This window comes from Poecilia reticulata, linkage group LG19, assembly GCF_000633615.1.
Source record: "Poecilia reticulata strain Guanapo linkage group LG19, Guppy_female_1.0+MT, whole genome shotgun sequence".
NCBI lineage: Eukaryota > Metazoa > Chordata > Actinopteri > Cyprinodontiformes > Poeciliidae > Poecilia > Poecilia reticulata.
Window position 1 is genome coordinate 12,841,050 of NC_024349.1, and position 17,713 is coordinate 12,858,762.

General features: G+C 38.9%; 1 protein-coding gene across 1 annotated transcript in view; it reads right to left on the minus strand.

Moving 5' to 3' along the window:
* The window catches only part of dock1 (dedicator of cytokinesis 1), a 205,264-nt gene that overhangs the window by 19,390 nt on the left and 168,161 nt on the right, over positions 1 to 17,713 (minus strand). The window contains 8 exon segments of the mRNA XM_008437114.2: positions 4,252 to 4,335; positions 5,603 to 5,779; positions 7,477 to 7,563; positions 8,793 to 8,877; positions 10,952 to 11,033; positions 11,635 to 11,776; positions 16,561 to 16,665; positions 17,147 to 17,236. Of these exon segments, the coding sequence (XP_008435336.1) occupies positions 4,252 to 4,335; positions 5,603 to 5,779; positions 7,477 to 7,563; positions 8,793 to 8,877; positions 10,952 to 11,033; positions 11,635 to 11,776; positions 16,561 to 16,665; positions 17,147 to 17,236 (852 nt within the window).

The window sequence follows — 17,713 nt, forward strand, 5'->3', positions numbered from 1 at the left end:
TTTTTTAAGACTAATAAAGTGACGCCTTTAAATTGAGAGTGTGAAAGTTTTCTCCTTTTTCTTTCCCATTTTAAAATGAGATTTCTTAATCTGGCTGTTCAGGGTGGGACACTTTCCACCGAAAGTCAAGAGTCCCTCTTGTCATTATTACAGGATTCTCAATTGGTGTGAGCGATAAAACCATAGTCACATGTCATGAGAAGCGTTCAAGCAGACAAACCTTGAACTTACCCAATGAACTTACCCAATTAACATTAGTGAATTAAACGTTTCTGCGAGGATTGTTTCATGTCTTAATTTTCTTAGCATACTATCAAAATGGAAATATTTATCAGTTATATTTGTGCCAGATAAGATCCATATTATATTAGTTCATCACACTGCAAATAATTCTATTTGTCCAGTGCAATATTGTGCAAAACTGCTTAAATGCTGTTCTAGATTTMATGATATGCCTTAGAAGACTATACTGAAGGAACAGCCACATATCACTCTGTATTCAGTAAAAAATGTGTTCAATCATGGAATCCCTCTCTTCCTTTACATAATTACCTACAACAGAGGGGTCACACTGTAGACATGATCTTGTGCTAATTATTTTTCATACTTACAGATTGCCTGTTCCAGATTTATAAAGAACATTTTTAAACCAAACACATGAATGACAATGTGAGCACATTACCTTCCCCCCAAAAAGGTTAAAGAGAATGTTATACACCAAACATTAATAAGATTGCAGCCTTTGATTGGATTTATGTTTGAAGATTTGATGCATAGTAAATACAAAATGCKTCAGTAGTTTGAAAACTGTTTTCGGAGCCTCCAATGGAGTGAGAGCAACCAGGAGCTTAAACTAATTGGTAGAGGTTGGCGTAAAGTGTTGGACACAAAACTCATAAATACACTGATGGATATGTAAATGTGGAGATAAAAGTAAGCTGGAAAGTTACATCYGCAGAGCCTCTGAACAAGGAGAGTGTACCTAGAAATTAGCACAAAGKGTTTCTTTAAACATGGCATAATATAGCTGGGTGTTGTGACAGTTTACCGAAAACGAYGACAAAGCTGTAGCAGGAAAAATGTCAATAAGTCCTGAAGAATATCCACAACTACTTATAGCTGTTGGTTGTGTGTCTCTACACACAAGGGACATATATTTCTCAAAATGCTTTCGGGGGGTTTGAGGGCACAAAAAAACCCTCCTGATCAGTTCATGAAGAACAACATACCAACATTAGCAGCTGACAAGTAAGACGGGAATGTCACTGCTGTTTAATATCAGTCTGTGCCAAACTGATTCCCGTCACTCTGTCCCTGTTTGCCTCACCACACAGCCTTCTGATCAACAGCCTGGTGAGCTGAGACGCTGCACGCTCGCTTAGAGCTGGGCTGAGATGACATATTAAGACCTTTCATGACGGCCAAAAGGTCCAMGCAGCTACTGGTGAGTCAGGCAGACTAATAAGCACCCGGGCTAGCTTTTATGAGATGAAGGAACCAAAAGCTGGAGTAAAAGCCCCTGTCAAAAGAAAGCGTTCTGGGGAAAAAAAAACAAACAACTGTTACAGTTCAGAAAGGGATCCGCTTTTGTGTTTCTGAATAGGCAGCTGATGCTTGGACGTTAGTTATGTGTATAATTTGCTGCTTACTTTCATGACTGTGCATGACAAACATTTCATTTAAAAGTCGTTAGCTTTAGCCAGTCATTTTGACATCCACTCTTTATGAACGCCAGCAAAACACCCAGTGTCTTTTCACAGCTTTTCTCAGAACTCAATTCACCGGTTTCTAAACCCTCATTTCTTYTCTAATTACTGGATGAGCACAATGCCAATGTCACACGGATGCTTCTCTCAGAGTTCACTTCCTCCTTTYGAGTGTGCCTGTCTTCATTTAGACAATTTCAAAAAAGACAARACTAACAAGGGTCAAGAAAACAGGACAGCTCATACTGTTTAACGGGGTTCCAAGACATTTTCCCTGTAAAATAAACATAACAGCTTTTTGGACACAGCTTTAGTATTATTTTATAAAGCAAAAATCAGAAACTTGACTATATTTTTATGGCAGATGTTAAATACTGAACTTGCCAAAACCTAAAGACAACAGAAAAGGATGGCCAGCTGACAGGATACTATTTGACATCACAGTCATCCAGGTGGGGGACACAGCAGGCAGATGGATGGATAATTTACAGTCATGTTTTGGGGASTGTGGGAGGAATCGGGAGTATCCAGAGAGAATCCACACATGTGGAGGGAAGATGCAAACTCCATGTAGAAAGACACCGGGCTCGGATTCAAAGTCAAAGCCTCCTTGCTGCTAGGCAACAGTGCTACCTGCTGTACCATTGTGCAGCCCCAWGTATGGWTGGCTGGATGGATAATAAATCTTTTGTAACTCAAAAAACTCAAAAATGATCAAATAGAGACTTTTTCAATTTCTAGGTTATCCAACGCTACTGTGTAAACTTTAACTAGTTTGGGGAGTTCCTCTATTTTCCCCAAGTTTAAGTAAAAATGGAAATAGCTGCATAAAGTAAATTAAAAAAATAATTCAAAAGGACATGGAGCTTCAAAGACACCAGTGCAGAAAGAGAGAAGCAGACAGAGGTATTTCTGTATGAATCATATTTTCCTGTGAAGAAAAAAGGGTTCACCACCACAAAATAGCACATCTTCTCAAGAGTTTCATTCCTGCCAGAGATGTGGAGCCTAAAGCTGACCTATTTTCCAGGAACTAAGACAGGAACAGCGATCGAAAATATAATTATTTCCCCCTGCAGCCAACAATAGGAAGCGACAGACATACATACCTCTTGTATATGTGCTTAACTCCTGGGTGAACCATAAACCAGGAAACTATTATTTCCTGAATATTAAAGTGACCCACAGTTTAGAACTATACAGCGAAGCAAGAGCAATAAAAGATGCAAAACAAAGCTTAGAGGGCAGCATTTTTAAATCCCAAGTTGTTGCAGATAAAAAGACAACCAACAGTGTATGAAACCACGATTTAGCACAGACGAGCTGCTGAGTTTCATTGTAAAATGTTCCAAAGTGTGTTTTCTTAAAAAGCTCAGTTTTGGTCACGAGTGTACATACACTCATCGTGGACGTTGATGTCATGAGTTTGAGATTTTGAGCTGTTTATTGAACAATGTATTGATTATACACCCAACATGTTGCATTGTTTTTTTTTTAAAACCCTGAATGCTCAAATCCAAACAAACACCACCACTGATGTCCCTTAGCAAGTTTCAGAAAAAGCACACTTTTTTTTTWATATATATCCGAGTCATTCCAGAGATTTGAGAAAGCTTGATCAAGAAAGAAGTGCACATGATCAACCACATGCTTATCCAGAACTGCAGTAACAACTGGTAACACAATTAATTCTTAATTCGCAATTAATTGGAGAAGTTGAATGGTGTATAATCATTCAGTTCTGGTAAAAGATAGAGTTGAAATAAGCCACTCAGAGCCAAAAAAATAAAAAATGCAATTTATGCCCATATGTAAACTTCTGAGTGAAGGTTTACAGCCAGGAAATGGATTGGTGAGACCTTTCAGACATTTCAGCCGCCTCCAAACATTCTCTGAAAGTTTGCTTCATCACATTTCTTTGCCATTATCTTATATAAAGTGGTTAACACAATTTACCCTTCTCATTTCAGCCATCAGACATTCCAAACAAAGCACTTACCAGTTTTTTGGAAATTAAATTTTCACTTGTGAGCTTCCAATTTGCCTCCATTTGTAATAAAAGCACTTTAGCGAGGTTTTTAAATAGGTTCTCAATAATAGCAGAGAGTTTTTTCACACAGGAAAACACACAATGTGATACATGCTAAGGCTTCGGTTGTTCAACCAAGGCCACTCAATCTCTGAAGCGATATTCCTAAAAATAAAAAAGAGACCTACAGACGTTTGAGCTCCTGGGAGACAATGTAGATATTTCTTAACCAGATTAGTGTAAATTAAGGCTTAATTATGCTAAAAAGACCCAGGGGCCTTGGACATGCATCCTCATGCCTCTCCTGCTCCTCACCTACGTTTTGCTGCCTGTAGGCCAGGTCGTCCTCTGCTCAGTACAGGTGACACCGTAATAATAAACACAGAATGAATCATCTTTTCAAAGTAAACAACTTGTGACAAGGCAATCGCGGCTGTTTTTCTTGAACTACGACATCCAAGAAGCAAACAAAAGGAAGAAAACAACAGAGAGTGTCTCTGACAGCTTTAGTCTCACCTGCCAGGCTATGAGGTCTTTCAGTTTTTCTATCTTCTCGTGGTCCTCTGGGTGCTCCTGCATGTACTTGTCATTAAAGAAGGCCTGAGAAAGGGGGAAGAGAGACTCTGTTAAGAAGGGAAGGAAAGGTTCAGGGGGAGGCTGAGATGTTTGAAAGTTTATGAGGTACATAGAAACAGAGGGGAATAAAATCTGACTAGGCAAGGCAAGCACTGCTAAAATAAAATTAAACTAAATTTAATCTAGATTTCAGTCTGTTCTCCACCACCTGCAATACTTCACGGAAATAAAAGAGTGACCAGAGGGCAAGGGATTCCCATCGCTCCCCTTTAGACTCAAACAATGACTTTCGTGAGACCAGTATCAATCTATCACAGGTAAGGATGAGCACCGGGGAACAAATGTGTTATCTGTAAGTTTTTCTATCAAAAGTAACTCAAAAAGAATGACTGTTTGCCACACAGGTCACTGGGTGGACTCCATAGGAAATGAGATTTTGAAAACCAAAAAAAGTTGAGTTATTTCAAGGAAAGTAACAACCTTCAAAGATAGTAATTGTAGGAGAATAACAATAATGAGGATTTTATTGGACAAAATTTATAAGAACAAGAAAGATTTAAACACATGTAAGGTGTTTCCCCCCCCCCCACCAAACAGGCTCCAGTGCTTAACCAGAACCTGTACTTTTTCCACATCAATTTGTTGCTGAATCTGAGGCAAACAGAACTGCTTTCATAAGCGCTTAAGGAGGCATTAACGTTAAATCCCAACACAGTCTAGCGGCTTAAACAACAAAGATCCAACGACCCAAATTGTTCTGTAAACTTTTTAAGAGAAAACACGGAAAGTTAATCTTTTTCTTGTGGTTTAAAGTTTTCTACGGTCCAAAATGAAGTTTCTAAATGCTTTGGAAGATAATTTATGAGAGATACTTGCTGCTTGCCTCTAGCACCCTTTAATGTTTGATGTGCCCTGATCTTTGTAAATGCCCCAGAAATTCAAATCCTAAAGAAATATGCTAAGTTTTTCTCTGAAAGATCCCTCCAAAATGAGGATTCACATGACAATACTGCAAATGCTGTACTGACTCAAAACCACTCAAATTTAGTAAAATTACTTTAATTGAAATAATATTCTCTTGATATTCTCAGCTTGTTTTTTTATTATGCTTTTTTTTTGCAAGGTCCTTCTTGAAAAAGAGATTGTATATCTCAACAAAGTATTCACCTTATTAACAAATGGTTATTATTCAAATAATAATCCAATAATCCAAGACACAAAGAATAAGGAAAAAAATAATGTCTGCAGATGACAATAAAATAAGGGAACAGAAAATAACAATGTTAGCCACCTTCTCATAGTTAGCAAAACCTCCCATGACAGCAGGGTCCACAATCCCATTCAACAACATGGAGAGAGGGTTGATGGGAAGGTTGGGATCACTGAGATGCCTCTGCACCATGCTGCTGATCTTCTCATTGGCCAGCTGCATCGTTTCCAAGGCGTTCTCCAGAGGGCTGATCTCCTCCTGTGCAGCAGAGCAGGTAAACAGGGAGATCAGGAATGGTAAGCACATATTTATCCGTTTACGATTACTCTGTGTTGAGAAAATGTGGCAGGTATCAGCATAAATCAACTTATTCATTCAGAGTACAGAAACAAATTCAGGGCTTTTCTTTGCACTCATAAATTATTTCATAAATCTTGCTAGTGCTGAAAAAATAATAATTGAGGTAACGTGGTTGCAAAATCCAAGAACAAAAAAAAAAAAAAAAGAGGAATATTTAGAAGAGCTGCTATAAATCCATCACAGTGTGAAAGCAAAACTCCAGCTAAAATATATGTAGCGCCATGTAAGATCAATCCCAGTAAAATAAAAATAAATAAACACCTCCCTCTAAGTAAGGGTTTAGAGGACAGATGAGGGGCTTGTTGAACAAATGTCAGATTTAGACCCCAGCCAAGGCAAGCAAAGACAAATCTCCAATCTGCGCTGTTATGTCTCAGGTCACCATGATAAAAAGAAGTGTCAGATGGAGGGATTAGGCCTGGTGAATCTCAGCCTCGTCATTAAGCTTTAAATAGAAGAGTCTGACCTTGGGGACCCGGCCTATCCCCGGCTCACATGGGGGGCAAGCTGCTACTTACAGCAAGTTTCAGGCCAGCCTGGAGGAGGAGGAGATGTCTGCTCTGAGTCACTCTGACGACGGATGAAGAGTGACACCTCAACACACGGTTCCTGCAAGTTTCTCATTTGTGGAGACAAGACTCGAATTTCTAGACGGATTTAGCTGCGGCCAGTTTTTCAATACAAGAACCACCGGATCAAAGTCGTCAGGTTTAAACATACGATGGAAAAAACAGAGAATGCATCTCCAGTTGAAATAAACTGCTTTATTTGCACACAAGTAATTAAACGAAGCTCATCCTCATACTCACGAAGCTCATTACTCTAGCTAAATTTGTTTAACTTGATAATTTAATAAACTTAAGAAAATAACTGTGTTGACTAAATAACACGATATAAATAAAGTAGAGATGAAAAGAAACCTACGTATACTGAGTGTGTCTGTTTGTTTCTACGGCAGGATCTGATAATAGAGGCAATATTAAAAGGGTAATTGATAGCAGATTACTTCCGCCAGGCTAATCAAACAAAGCAGTGGCTTTGCATTGGGACAAAGTAAGGAGATTAAAAAAAAAGAAAAAAAGAGAGACACAGTGGGTGTCTTTGCTCCAAGTGACACAGCGACCTCCTCTCCAAATTATGTTGATGAACTAATTTCTCCACTCTCCACACAACAGCTCAGCCCCAAAATCTGGGACACGCAAGCAGCATTTCAAATTATCGAAAGCGAGCGAAATGAGCYAAATTGCAAAGCGTCTCTAGGTGGTTCAGCCACGGATTCCAGCCTGRCCTTATTACCAAAGGATTTCCAACACAGCAATCCAGGTAATTCTACAGAAAATCAACAGTGACGGAAGGTCTGAACTGTCCTGCAGCAGTATTTGTGCTGCGTGGCWGTTTTCGGTGGAAACAGGAGGGCTTGGCAAATCGATGTGAGTAAAGAGAAAGCATGCCTTGTTGTAAAGTTCGAAGAGTGGCGTGCCGGTGTCCAGGCGCTTGTCTATACTGCTTATGTAGATTAATCATATCAGTTGCCTTCAAGCGGACCCTTGTCTGATTAGGAGGTCCGCTCGACATGAAGGCTCCTTCATACTTACCGTGGAGACTGATTTGACTTCGAACCAGCGCAGGATGCCGGGAAGCTTGTACGCGGTYGTGTACGTGGTCCTCTCAAGCCACATGTTCTGTTGAAAACACAATGACAGGAGTCATTTCAGATGAAAGTGAACTCGGCACTGTTTTTGCATCAAAATGTCTGTCTCTATAATATTTGAAGCAGGAAAAACGTGCAACGTTTTTAAAAGATTGCACTTATTTAGGACGGAAGATCCATTACAAAAACTTAGATCAAGGCTTAAGTTGTGTCAAGCAGTAGGTACAGAGTTACACAAAAACTGCTGAAATTCCCTCCCAGTAAGATCTGAAGATATATTTCATCGCTTTAGCTGCATCCTGATCTCACGAGGATTACCTACAAAATARAATGCATAAAACCAAAAGCGATGCAGATGGATTCACTTAGAAGGATTTTTTCAGAGGTGCCACTAATTGTGACAGGAGGAATTTCTATTATTGTGACACTATAGAATAATCATTTTTATTATTTTTAATTTCAACTAAAAACATTTACTCAAATTGAAGGTTGGTTTTACCAGTTTCTCAGCATCACATCATCCTAATGTAATAAAAGTCAGTAAAGGTGGAGGGATCTCTGTGCCCGTGTYGAAAGTTGTTCTGTAAAGCTGTTTACGATTTAACTACCTACTGAAGTTGTTCGGCAGTAAAGTTTCAACTGCCTTGCATCATCATTCTGTAGTTGATTTTAATACTGTGACTCCATTTTATAAATACAACATGCTCAGCAGGATAAAAATCTTATTCGGAAGGTTTTCCAAATGCGCATCATGCAGGTGTATCTTGATTCACTAAAATATAACAATTGGAAATAAAAATAAAAATAAACCTGCTGAAGACTGTAAACTGCTGTTTTTCAGCTTGACTAGCCCTGACATGTAATAAGCTGGTTGAAAAGTCAAATGTTCAATTTCTGTCTTCTCAAAACACAAAGGATTTGGAAATGGCTGTCAGGCTTGTGGAAATCTCAGATTTCAGGTAATAATAGCAATTAAAACGGTTTTAATTACCAATTTAAGACGCTGAAAGCTATAATTACTTTAGAGCATATACAAAATGGTGACAGCTCACGACGTGATGGCCACTCTAAAAGATATGAAAATGCTCTTGGAGAGAAATTGGCAATCAGCAATCAAATTCTGACTGCTTACGCTTTAATCACAACAACCATCCAAATACTAAAACCTTCAAGGTGGTTTCGCTATGCCTGGCAACAATCTTATTTGTCAAACAACAAACAGAACAAATGCAGGTTGAATAAAGAAATGCTAAAAAGTACCGCAAATTCATTGTCGGGGTCCTTTTCTCCCTTCCTCACCGGCCTGGAATACTGGAATTTATGGACTTCATTCACTGTGTAGAAGCTGGAGAGAGAGAGAAAATCTGAGCCTGAGTAAATTAAAACTGTTACTGGCAATCTATAGCTTGATTGGTACAGGTTGATTGCTTTGCTTCAGGTCAAACACAGTACAAACCCGCTCTAGGCCAGGCCTGCCAGACGCTACGGCATTAGCAAGCCTGATTTACCTCAATCAGAAGGGGCTCGCCTTACCAACATAGGACATAAATGCCTCGCAAACATCACTGGGAGGCTATAAAGCTAGCTCAACTTGTCAGACATGCAGATAAGCTGCAGCCCGTGCAACAGAGGCTTGCAACAAGCAGGGATGAACTTTGCCTGATCAGGTTAATAGACTTTTCAGTCTGGAAAAAAAAAGAAGAAAAAAACASGGTTCCACAGCAGAGTTTGGAAAAGCTGACTGGAACTTCTTCCCTTGTGGAAATGAACACAGAACTTGCATTTCATATCTGTAAACAGGTCAATCTGAATAAATTAGAGTATTATTTAAAGGTAAGTTTATTTCAGAACTTTTTGTAGTATATGAAAAAAAGTATATATTCTACATACATTTATGTAATCTAYAGACCTCAAGTTCTTTTTTCTGTTAATTCAAATAATGTGGATGGAAAATTAAAGCCCACATTTTTTTTTTTTGCAGAGGGCTTACTGTAAAGGTATGAATAGTAAGTTGAGTGGAAGAAAAAAGTGCAGCATTAAAAATAGGTATACAGGTAATTTTAGGGCTTCCTTCCGGTCACCTCCCCAACGCAACCCAAATTTGCAATAATATCATGTCATATCAATCTGCAGGAGTTTCATTCTTTTGATTTAATTATTAAAATAATTTTTAAACGATACTATAATTTATTGAGATTTACCTGTAAATACACCACAGGTTGGTTATAACAAAAACAGGTAGATTTGCTGATACTATAAAGTCAATGTAAGCAAAGCAAGAATGACGTACCATAGAAAATTTATGAAACGTCTTTAAACAAAGTTAATTCTTATAAAGGGCACCCATTTAAACCCCAACGTTCACGGATTAGACAAGAAACGCCAGCATTAACAAAAATGGCTTCTGATCTAATAAAACAGATTAATGTTGCAGATTTAAATCAGTTTGTGACCCAAATTACGACATTTACAGGTCATTAGCTGGTAGACCGGCTAAAGATGATGGAGTGGCTTGGTTCGGCACGGCAAGGTCAAAAGCGGGCTGCGCTCTGCCTGCGGCTTTGACCCTTCAGCTCAAACGGCTTGGTCTCATTGCTATGCACCGCTGATCTCTTTACCGAACGAGAGAATAAATGAGAGAAAACAGAGGGAAGGTACAGAGAGCCAAGTGGTAAAAGAACAGGGAGAGCCAGAGACGTAGAGGCCAAATTGGCGTCAAAAAAAGCGAACGGGCAGCCGGCGTGGAACATTTCTCTGTCTGTGTCTAAACACGACTGTCTAATCTGGGCCATTAACAGAGTCACATGTTCCAATCAGACAGAGTGAGYAAACAAGCCAACTGGCTGCTGAAAGCCCACTGCTGCAGGGCGACGATAAGATCAGTGCCCAGGTAAATTTGCCTAAAGGTTTTTCCAAGTAAACGCCTTCTTTTAATCATGTCCACTGAAGCGTTGGGTGGCATATCAAAGCGAATTTGCACAGCTGAGCACAGCAGCGCCCGGCTGGCACACGGATGAGGGGAGAGCGCGAGCGGTGGGGGGGGCCCCCTTGTTTGCTGTGGCCCCGGTGCTTGACACAATGCTATTAACGATGGCAGAGAAACAATGTTGTACTTGGCACAGTGACTAATGGCAGATGGCTGGTGAAAGTTAATAGCCTCTAGAACAACAAGAAGGTCAACCAGCGTTTGTTCAACACAGACCCACATTTAAATCAAGATTTAATCACCTTCATACCGGCGCTTCTGTGCGCATGGCACAAAGCAAACCCAATCCACCGCTAGCATGTCATCACAGGCTCTATGAACTGTCGGAGCGGCTGGGGAAAGCAAATTGGGCGACGGCGGATTGAAGAAAACGATGTGTGACTTTGACTTACACGCTCCGTTACTGTGAAGAAGTATGCAGTGCCCAGCTTACCTGACAATTTGTTCCGACACAGGCTTGTTTTGAAACTTGGCCGGAAGGTTGAGAATGGGCTTCACTTTGAAACACTGAATGTCTGAGCAGAACAAAAACATCAAGGAAACCAGTAAAAATGCTCAACTAGTATTGCTTCATTATGACCAAGTTCTTYACTTTTCCAGACCCAGGTTTCCTGTGCTATTCACATGTGGTTGGATGGAGTCAAGAAGTGCCGAGTAGGCAGAAAAGGGCCAGCAGACAGAGGAAGAAAGTCAACTCAGAAAAATCTGTATTTTCTACAATCTACTTTCGTTTTTCAGAAATAGAAAAACATTCTTGTGTACTCCGTAAACATGTTTGTTTAGTGCATATAAATGATCAAATATTKACAAGTAAAATTATGTTTAGATTTCTTGCCCCTTATCTTTTTTGTCCATGTACGCACAAACATAAATATTATTCTGTTTCAACTTATTAACCTGGAAACTAAAACCTCCTGTCTTATGTGGTCCAAAAGGGTCARGTTTAGTTCTTCATCATCCAAGCTTTAGATTTCTCAGGTTTTACTGTATGGCTTTTACTTTTATCTGAATAAACGAAGGCAGAGTGAAGGTCCAAGCATAGTTTCCATCTGTAAGACCTATTCTGCTGCCCTGTCTGTAATTCAGYAAGACTTTGGGACATCATGCTGAGGATACATTGTCCAGAGGAGCTTTTTGTGTCCTCGCTGGGYGGCGTGGTGGTCTTCATCTTCTCTGCGTTGGGAAACTGTGTGAGCAGCCGTGCTTCAAAATCCTCTCTGCGCTCGTACTCCTTCCCACGGTACATGAACATTTTGTTCTGAAGAAAAAAGAGGAAACCAGTGAGACCTCGACTGTCCATAAGAAAACAGGCTGATTTGCACACATGTGWGCACACAATACCCACTTTATGAATATAAACTAGGAAAAATGACAGGGCAGGGACAGCAAAGAGAATTTACAAGATCTGGTGGTTAAAAATTYATCTGAGGATAAAAGTCAAAACAGAAATTAAAATAACATCACCACTTGCCATGGTTCTGCACGTGATCTTGGTCTGTTACCATAGCAAAGTTAAATGCATCAATATGAACTCTACATTAAACACACATAAAATGAGATATGTCTGTTCGAATTCAAATTTTACTCAAACAAAAGGCAGCCAAAGAAGCTGCCTTTTATATATATATTTTTTGGAAACTATGTTTGGCAAAAACATTTTTTGTTGACCAKGATTTATTTGTAAAAGCAATAAAAAGGGTAAAACATGCAAGAACACTTGTATCAGGATGGCTGTYGAAAGGCCTTCATCTCCTTTTGCTTGAAAAAAACAAAACCAAACACAGTGCATCTGTTTGAAACAAAATAACATAATTTACTTCATCTATTAGTTTCATACAGACATTAAGCTATAAAATATAAACACAGCTTGTACGTCTGCAGCTGGCTACACAAAACACCATATGTTTTCCTGTGCAATGTGACATTTAATTGTTTTTTTTYCTCATTAGCTGAGGGATGTCACAGTATCTGATCAAATCCAAYGAAATACATTTCATAAGAAAATAGTTTGATRTTGCAAGGTTAAAATGCTGTGAAGAAGTATTCGCATCCCTTTATCTGATTGTCAGTTTGCATTAATCTTGCATATCTCAATGTGTTTAAGTTGTGAAATGTTATGAAATGCTGCAATTCARGGTTTTAAAATTTGCACAGATAAAATCTGAAAGCATACATGTGTGTTCTGTATTCCACAATAGAGCAGAAGAACTACCCTAAACATTAAGCCAGAAGTACAAAAAAATGGCTTAGGTCAGTGATTATCAATGTACTAGGATGACCAAGTCAAAGTCCACATCTAAATCAAAGAAAAACAGTTGACGGAAGTGGACAGATGAAATAAATCTTAAAGAGTGTTATTTCAGAGTAGATCATTCCAGATCAGAACTTAACTATTTATATTTGGRAGTAAAAATGGTCAACTGTGGTCCAAATTTCTTTAAAGAAAGGGYCAAAGGAATTTACTACCCGACAGAGAACTAATTATTTTTTGRGTGTTTGTGCCACCCTTTGATGGCATGGCTCCCTGGGTGGTGAGCCATGTCACCTTATAAAAAAAGATCACTACTCATGTTTATTTTTTTGGTTAAGATTTATAAGTCAACACTTGAAAGACTGTTTTGTTATTAATACATTCATTTAAAGTCAAGGGTTTCCCCAAAATCTGATTGAAATTTATTCAGGGTTTTGAGTAAATGAGCTAAAGGATTGCACTTTGGGTATGACAAATGTAATATTTGCTTCCATCCATGTTAGCTTATTACTGCACGCAAGTGCACACAAAGAGAGCTCCSCTCCTATGTTTARCACACATCTCAATTCCCCGATTAATTAGATGTACTGTAGGCGTGATATTTGCTCGGGGCCATTTACAAAATGTGCTGTGATTGACAAATTGACAGAAGAGGATTGGGTTCAACAGTCATCCTTCCCATCAGCCGAGCAAAACTCTGCTGTAGTTTGTTCACTAATTCATCTGAATCTTTAATACCCAAACASAGACTCCAACTCGTGTAGAAAACAATCTTCACAATTTCTCTTAAAGACTCAGGATTTTGGTGTCATCCTTTTAACAAGCACCGGGTATTTTTGAAATTGCAAATAATAAATGCTAAAATTGCCCTTTCTTTCTCAGTCAGTCGGTTAAAAGAAAATTTGAAACCCGCAAATGACAAAGATCAAGATCTGTGAGGCCCTGAGATCAGAGCTTTTTGGACAAGCTCACATCAATACAGAACMATTTRTTGTTATATACACATAAACTAGAAGAACATTGATACTTTGATCTATTTTACACTTTTAACTTACTCARACTGATTAACAGGTCAGACCTTGTTTCTGCAAAACAAGGTCTCAAATTTTTTTTAACACTGTTTTGAACGTGGACACAGTTTTAATGCCCGTATTCGCTCATCTTGTCTCTTATGTTGATTCGAAAGATGAAACACATGGTTCTTTTAAAGAACACATATTTCACTTGAAATGCAGAAATACTGGTTTTTGTGCTGTAACCTGGTTAGAGGAACTGCACACCATGTTGCAGAATCAACTGTCTCCTCACAAGGATACCAGAAGAAGCATGCAACGAAGCATGCAAATTATTAGGTCTAAAACAGTTTGTCATTAGTAAATACCCCAGTGTCTTACGAAATAACATGTTATAGATCATAAGAAGCTAAATTACGCTCTCTTGCATGAAATCAATTTTGTAGGGAGGCTTGGAAACAAAATATCTTTAAAAGAAAATKTACTCTTCCCCGCCCCCTAGAAAGCTGATTTTTCCCCAGGGTCACAATGATGCTACAAGACAAAATGAAACACAGAGAGGGAAAGAAGAAAGCCTCAAAACTATAATTACTGTAATTACCAAATCTCATCTGAATACTTCTTTGTGTGCTTTCAAGAAAGTCTCTTTGGATCATTTTTAAAATGCTGCACAAAAAAGATGCAACATTTATAGCTGCTTATCGACAAGATAGATGTAAAAACAGTGTAACATCTGATAGGATAAGTACTTATGCCCAGTAAATWGTGTAATCCCTTTGAGCTTTTTACATTTTACCACAATGAAAGCAGAAACACAGATGTATTCTAAATGCATATAGTAACTGTGGTGGGAACATTTTCTTTTTCATGRTTTTCTTTCATGAAAAAAGATTTGAAGAATTTATTTYCATTGGTTTTCAGCCAATTTTAATTGAAGGCCCCTAAATGAMATCCAYCGCAACCAACTCCATTCAGAAGTGAGCTAATTAGCAATCAGAGTTCACCTGCATKTGCTTGGACATYAGTAAATCACATCCATCAACTGAAAACGGACATGGAACGACACTCCCACATGTTGTGGGGTGAAGGGTTCACGTTTCAACAAGAAAGCAAATGCAGCCACAGCTGAATGTTTTAAATCAATGTATCCAAGTTTTGGAATAACCCAATCAGAATCCAGACCAAAATCCAACTGAGAATCTGAAGCAAGACTTGAAAACCGATCTTTACAGAGGYTCTCCATTCAGTCTGATTGAGATTGAGCAATTCTGTAAAGAGGGTAAAAATTTCAGTCTTTAGAAGCACAGAGCGATTCAAAACATAACCCCAAAAGTGTTCAGTTTTAGCAAAAACTGTTTTTTTTATAATGTATGACTAATTATGTAAGGCACAGAAAAACATGTTTTGCCCAGGAAATGGCAAAAATAACAGTTCACACACGCTCCTGCCGGGAAAGCAAGTCTGGTATTCATGTTGCCCTTGTTATTTGGGTAAGGTCAGTCCAATACGAAAAGAATAAAGAAGTCTCGTCCAACCCAAAAGRCTGTTTAAAGAGCCAGTTAGATTAGGCCAACACGGCTTGCCCCGTCTGTAATGGAGTTTGCGCCCCGGCAGATAAAAAGGGTTAGGAGGTCCACATGGTGATCGGCAGCAAAGCAAAAGTCCCAGCTCAGAGGTCTGTTGTTCATAATAGAATGAAAAGGGCATGATCGGGATCATCACTCTGAGAGCCATTTAGTGTGCTGCTTGAGTGATAAGCGACTGAAATCCTTCTAAACAAGAAAACAGCACCTTGGGTGACGTGCCAAATGACAGGCTAAAAAAAAAAAAAACCCACAAGAGCTCTTCCAAGAATACATTAAAGGCAAACAAATCTGCCTTTGTCAGCACTGCAGCTGCTTCTCCCTCTGACAAACAAAAAGCTCTGGCTTAAGATTAAACCCTCTCTCACACAGCGATGCAAAAACAAATAAAAAAAGATGCAATTAATTTTATTTTAAACAAAGAGCTTTGGGGAAACAGGAATACATCTTTCATTAAATGGTAATGTGGTCTGACACGCACACGGCGGCTCCACAGATGATGAATATCAAACGGCTACTTAATTTGTGAGAAGCTGTGATCTGATTGGCCTGTGTCCAGTCAGGATATTAAGCAGTGAAATACATCAGCTCGGGTTAAGAGGCCACCTATCTTGTGTGAATGAATGAAGGAGGTGGCATCTACTGCCTTGACCACTTCAATATTCATAATCGGTCACATTTTAGGAAGCTGGCACAGCTCTCTGTTTGGTGCCAGCATTTTTAAGACCATCTGCTGCTCAAATCGCATCCAGACATTTGGATGTTTTAACGGTAGAAGCTATTTTCATTGTGGCCCATTTTTAATGTGTACTGTCCTTTTATGTCTTTGTCCAAAGACAAAAAGGTATTTAATTCTCCCTCCACATCACCTCAAAATCATGGTAATGAAATTTTAACTCAGAGTTTGGTTGGACTTGGCAAAGGATCTGAAGAGATGCCTTAAAATATTTGGGCATGCCAAGTAAAAGTAAAGCACTAAACATAAACATTTGTTCGGCACTATACCCTGCACCGTGTTTAGCGAAAGCCACTTTTGACAACTCCTCAGCAAGGAGGACAAGCAGCTCAGATGCTTTATAATGCATTTATATTTAGGCACTTAATGAAAGAGGGGTATACATTCTGAAGCACCACCCATGAAAGCGCAGCTCCTACCCAAGATCAAGAAGAAGTGTCTGTCGATGCTAGTACTCACCCGCAGAAAGGACGGGAATCCCATTCCGTAGTAGCCCACAGCGAAGTAGTCCGGTTTGGGCCGGATGACCTTCACTATGTTCTCATAGAACTGAGCTTGCTTCCGCTGTGGAGAAGTTGAGCAACTTAAGCATTATAACATACATTTTAATGCTTAATAAAACATTTTAAAGCCATTCCAGAGAGAGATTTGATGTTTTTTTTTTTTAATTACATCTGTCTTTCTTTGATTCTTGAAAAAATATGCTTGAATATAAGATGCTCCTGCTTGCTTATATTTCTCTTTAAAGCTGCAAAATCTGAATCCTGGTTACCACTGGGTGCACTAGCCATCACGATGAAATTTCTTTGTTTAAATGTGTTTTTTAGACACAATCAGTCTTCCTCCTACTCTTTCCAGGTACATAAGTAGTTGATCTCTCCCCCCCTTACTAATTGCTTTAATTTCCCCTCATAAAACAAAAGGCTTCATAATAGTCCTGCGGGTTCTGTCCTTGTGCTTTTTTCCCCCCCATCTATAAGTGCAGCAGAGGAGTGACTGTGTACAAAGCGGAAATGCAGTTAAGCGACACATTAATCCTACTTACCAAGGATGCACTAAGCTGCTCAAAGTCAAACATTTCATTCTCATACTGTTCAGCCAGTTCTTTGCTCAACAAAATCGCCTCCTCCCACATCTAGAAAGAACACAAACAGTAAAAAAATGAATTAATTTCAAAGATTAAAGCAATGATAGAGAGCTAACTTCCTGGTAGCAGAGTACCTTGAATTCACTGCTAGTCTCACGCAGGTCATACTGTATAATACAAGCTTATTAGGATAAGATTATTTCATCCTTTTGGTAGACAGAAAAACCTCGATGCCATCTTCTATTCAACACGACAAGTTAATATTTTACATTACAAGCGATTATTACGGTTAATATAGTTTATATTATTAATAAAATTGTTGTGTCTGAATGTATCCTTTAAAGACTGAAGATCCTGTCAAGCTGCTGAGAATTCCTAAAGAGTGCCAATTAAACGCCTCATAACATCACCCGTTATTTAATTGGTTTGTTTCCAAATTTCATTAAAGTAGTTGCTTCCTAGCCAAAATCTACTCAGTAGAGAAGTAGATTCTTCTCTACTGAGAAGAATCCCAATTCTGACGTT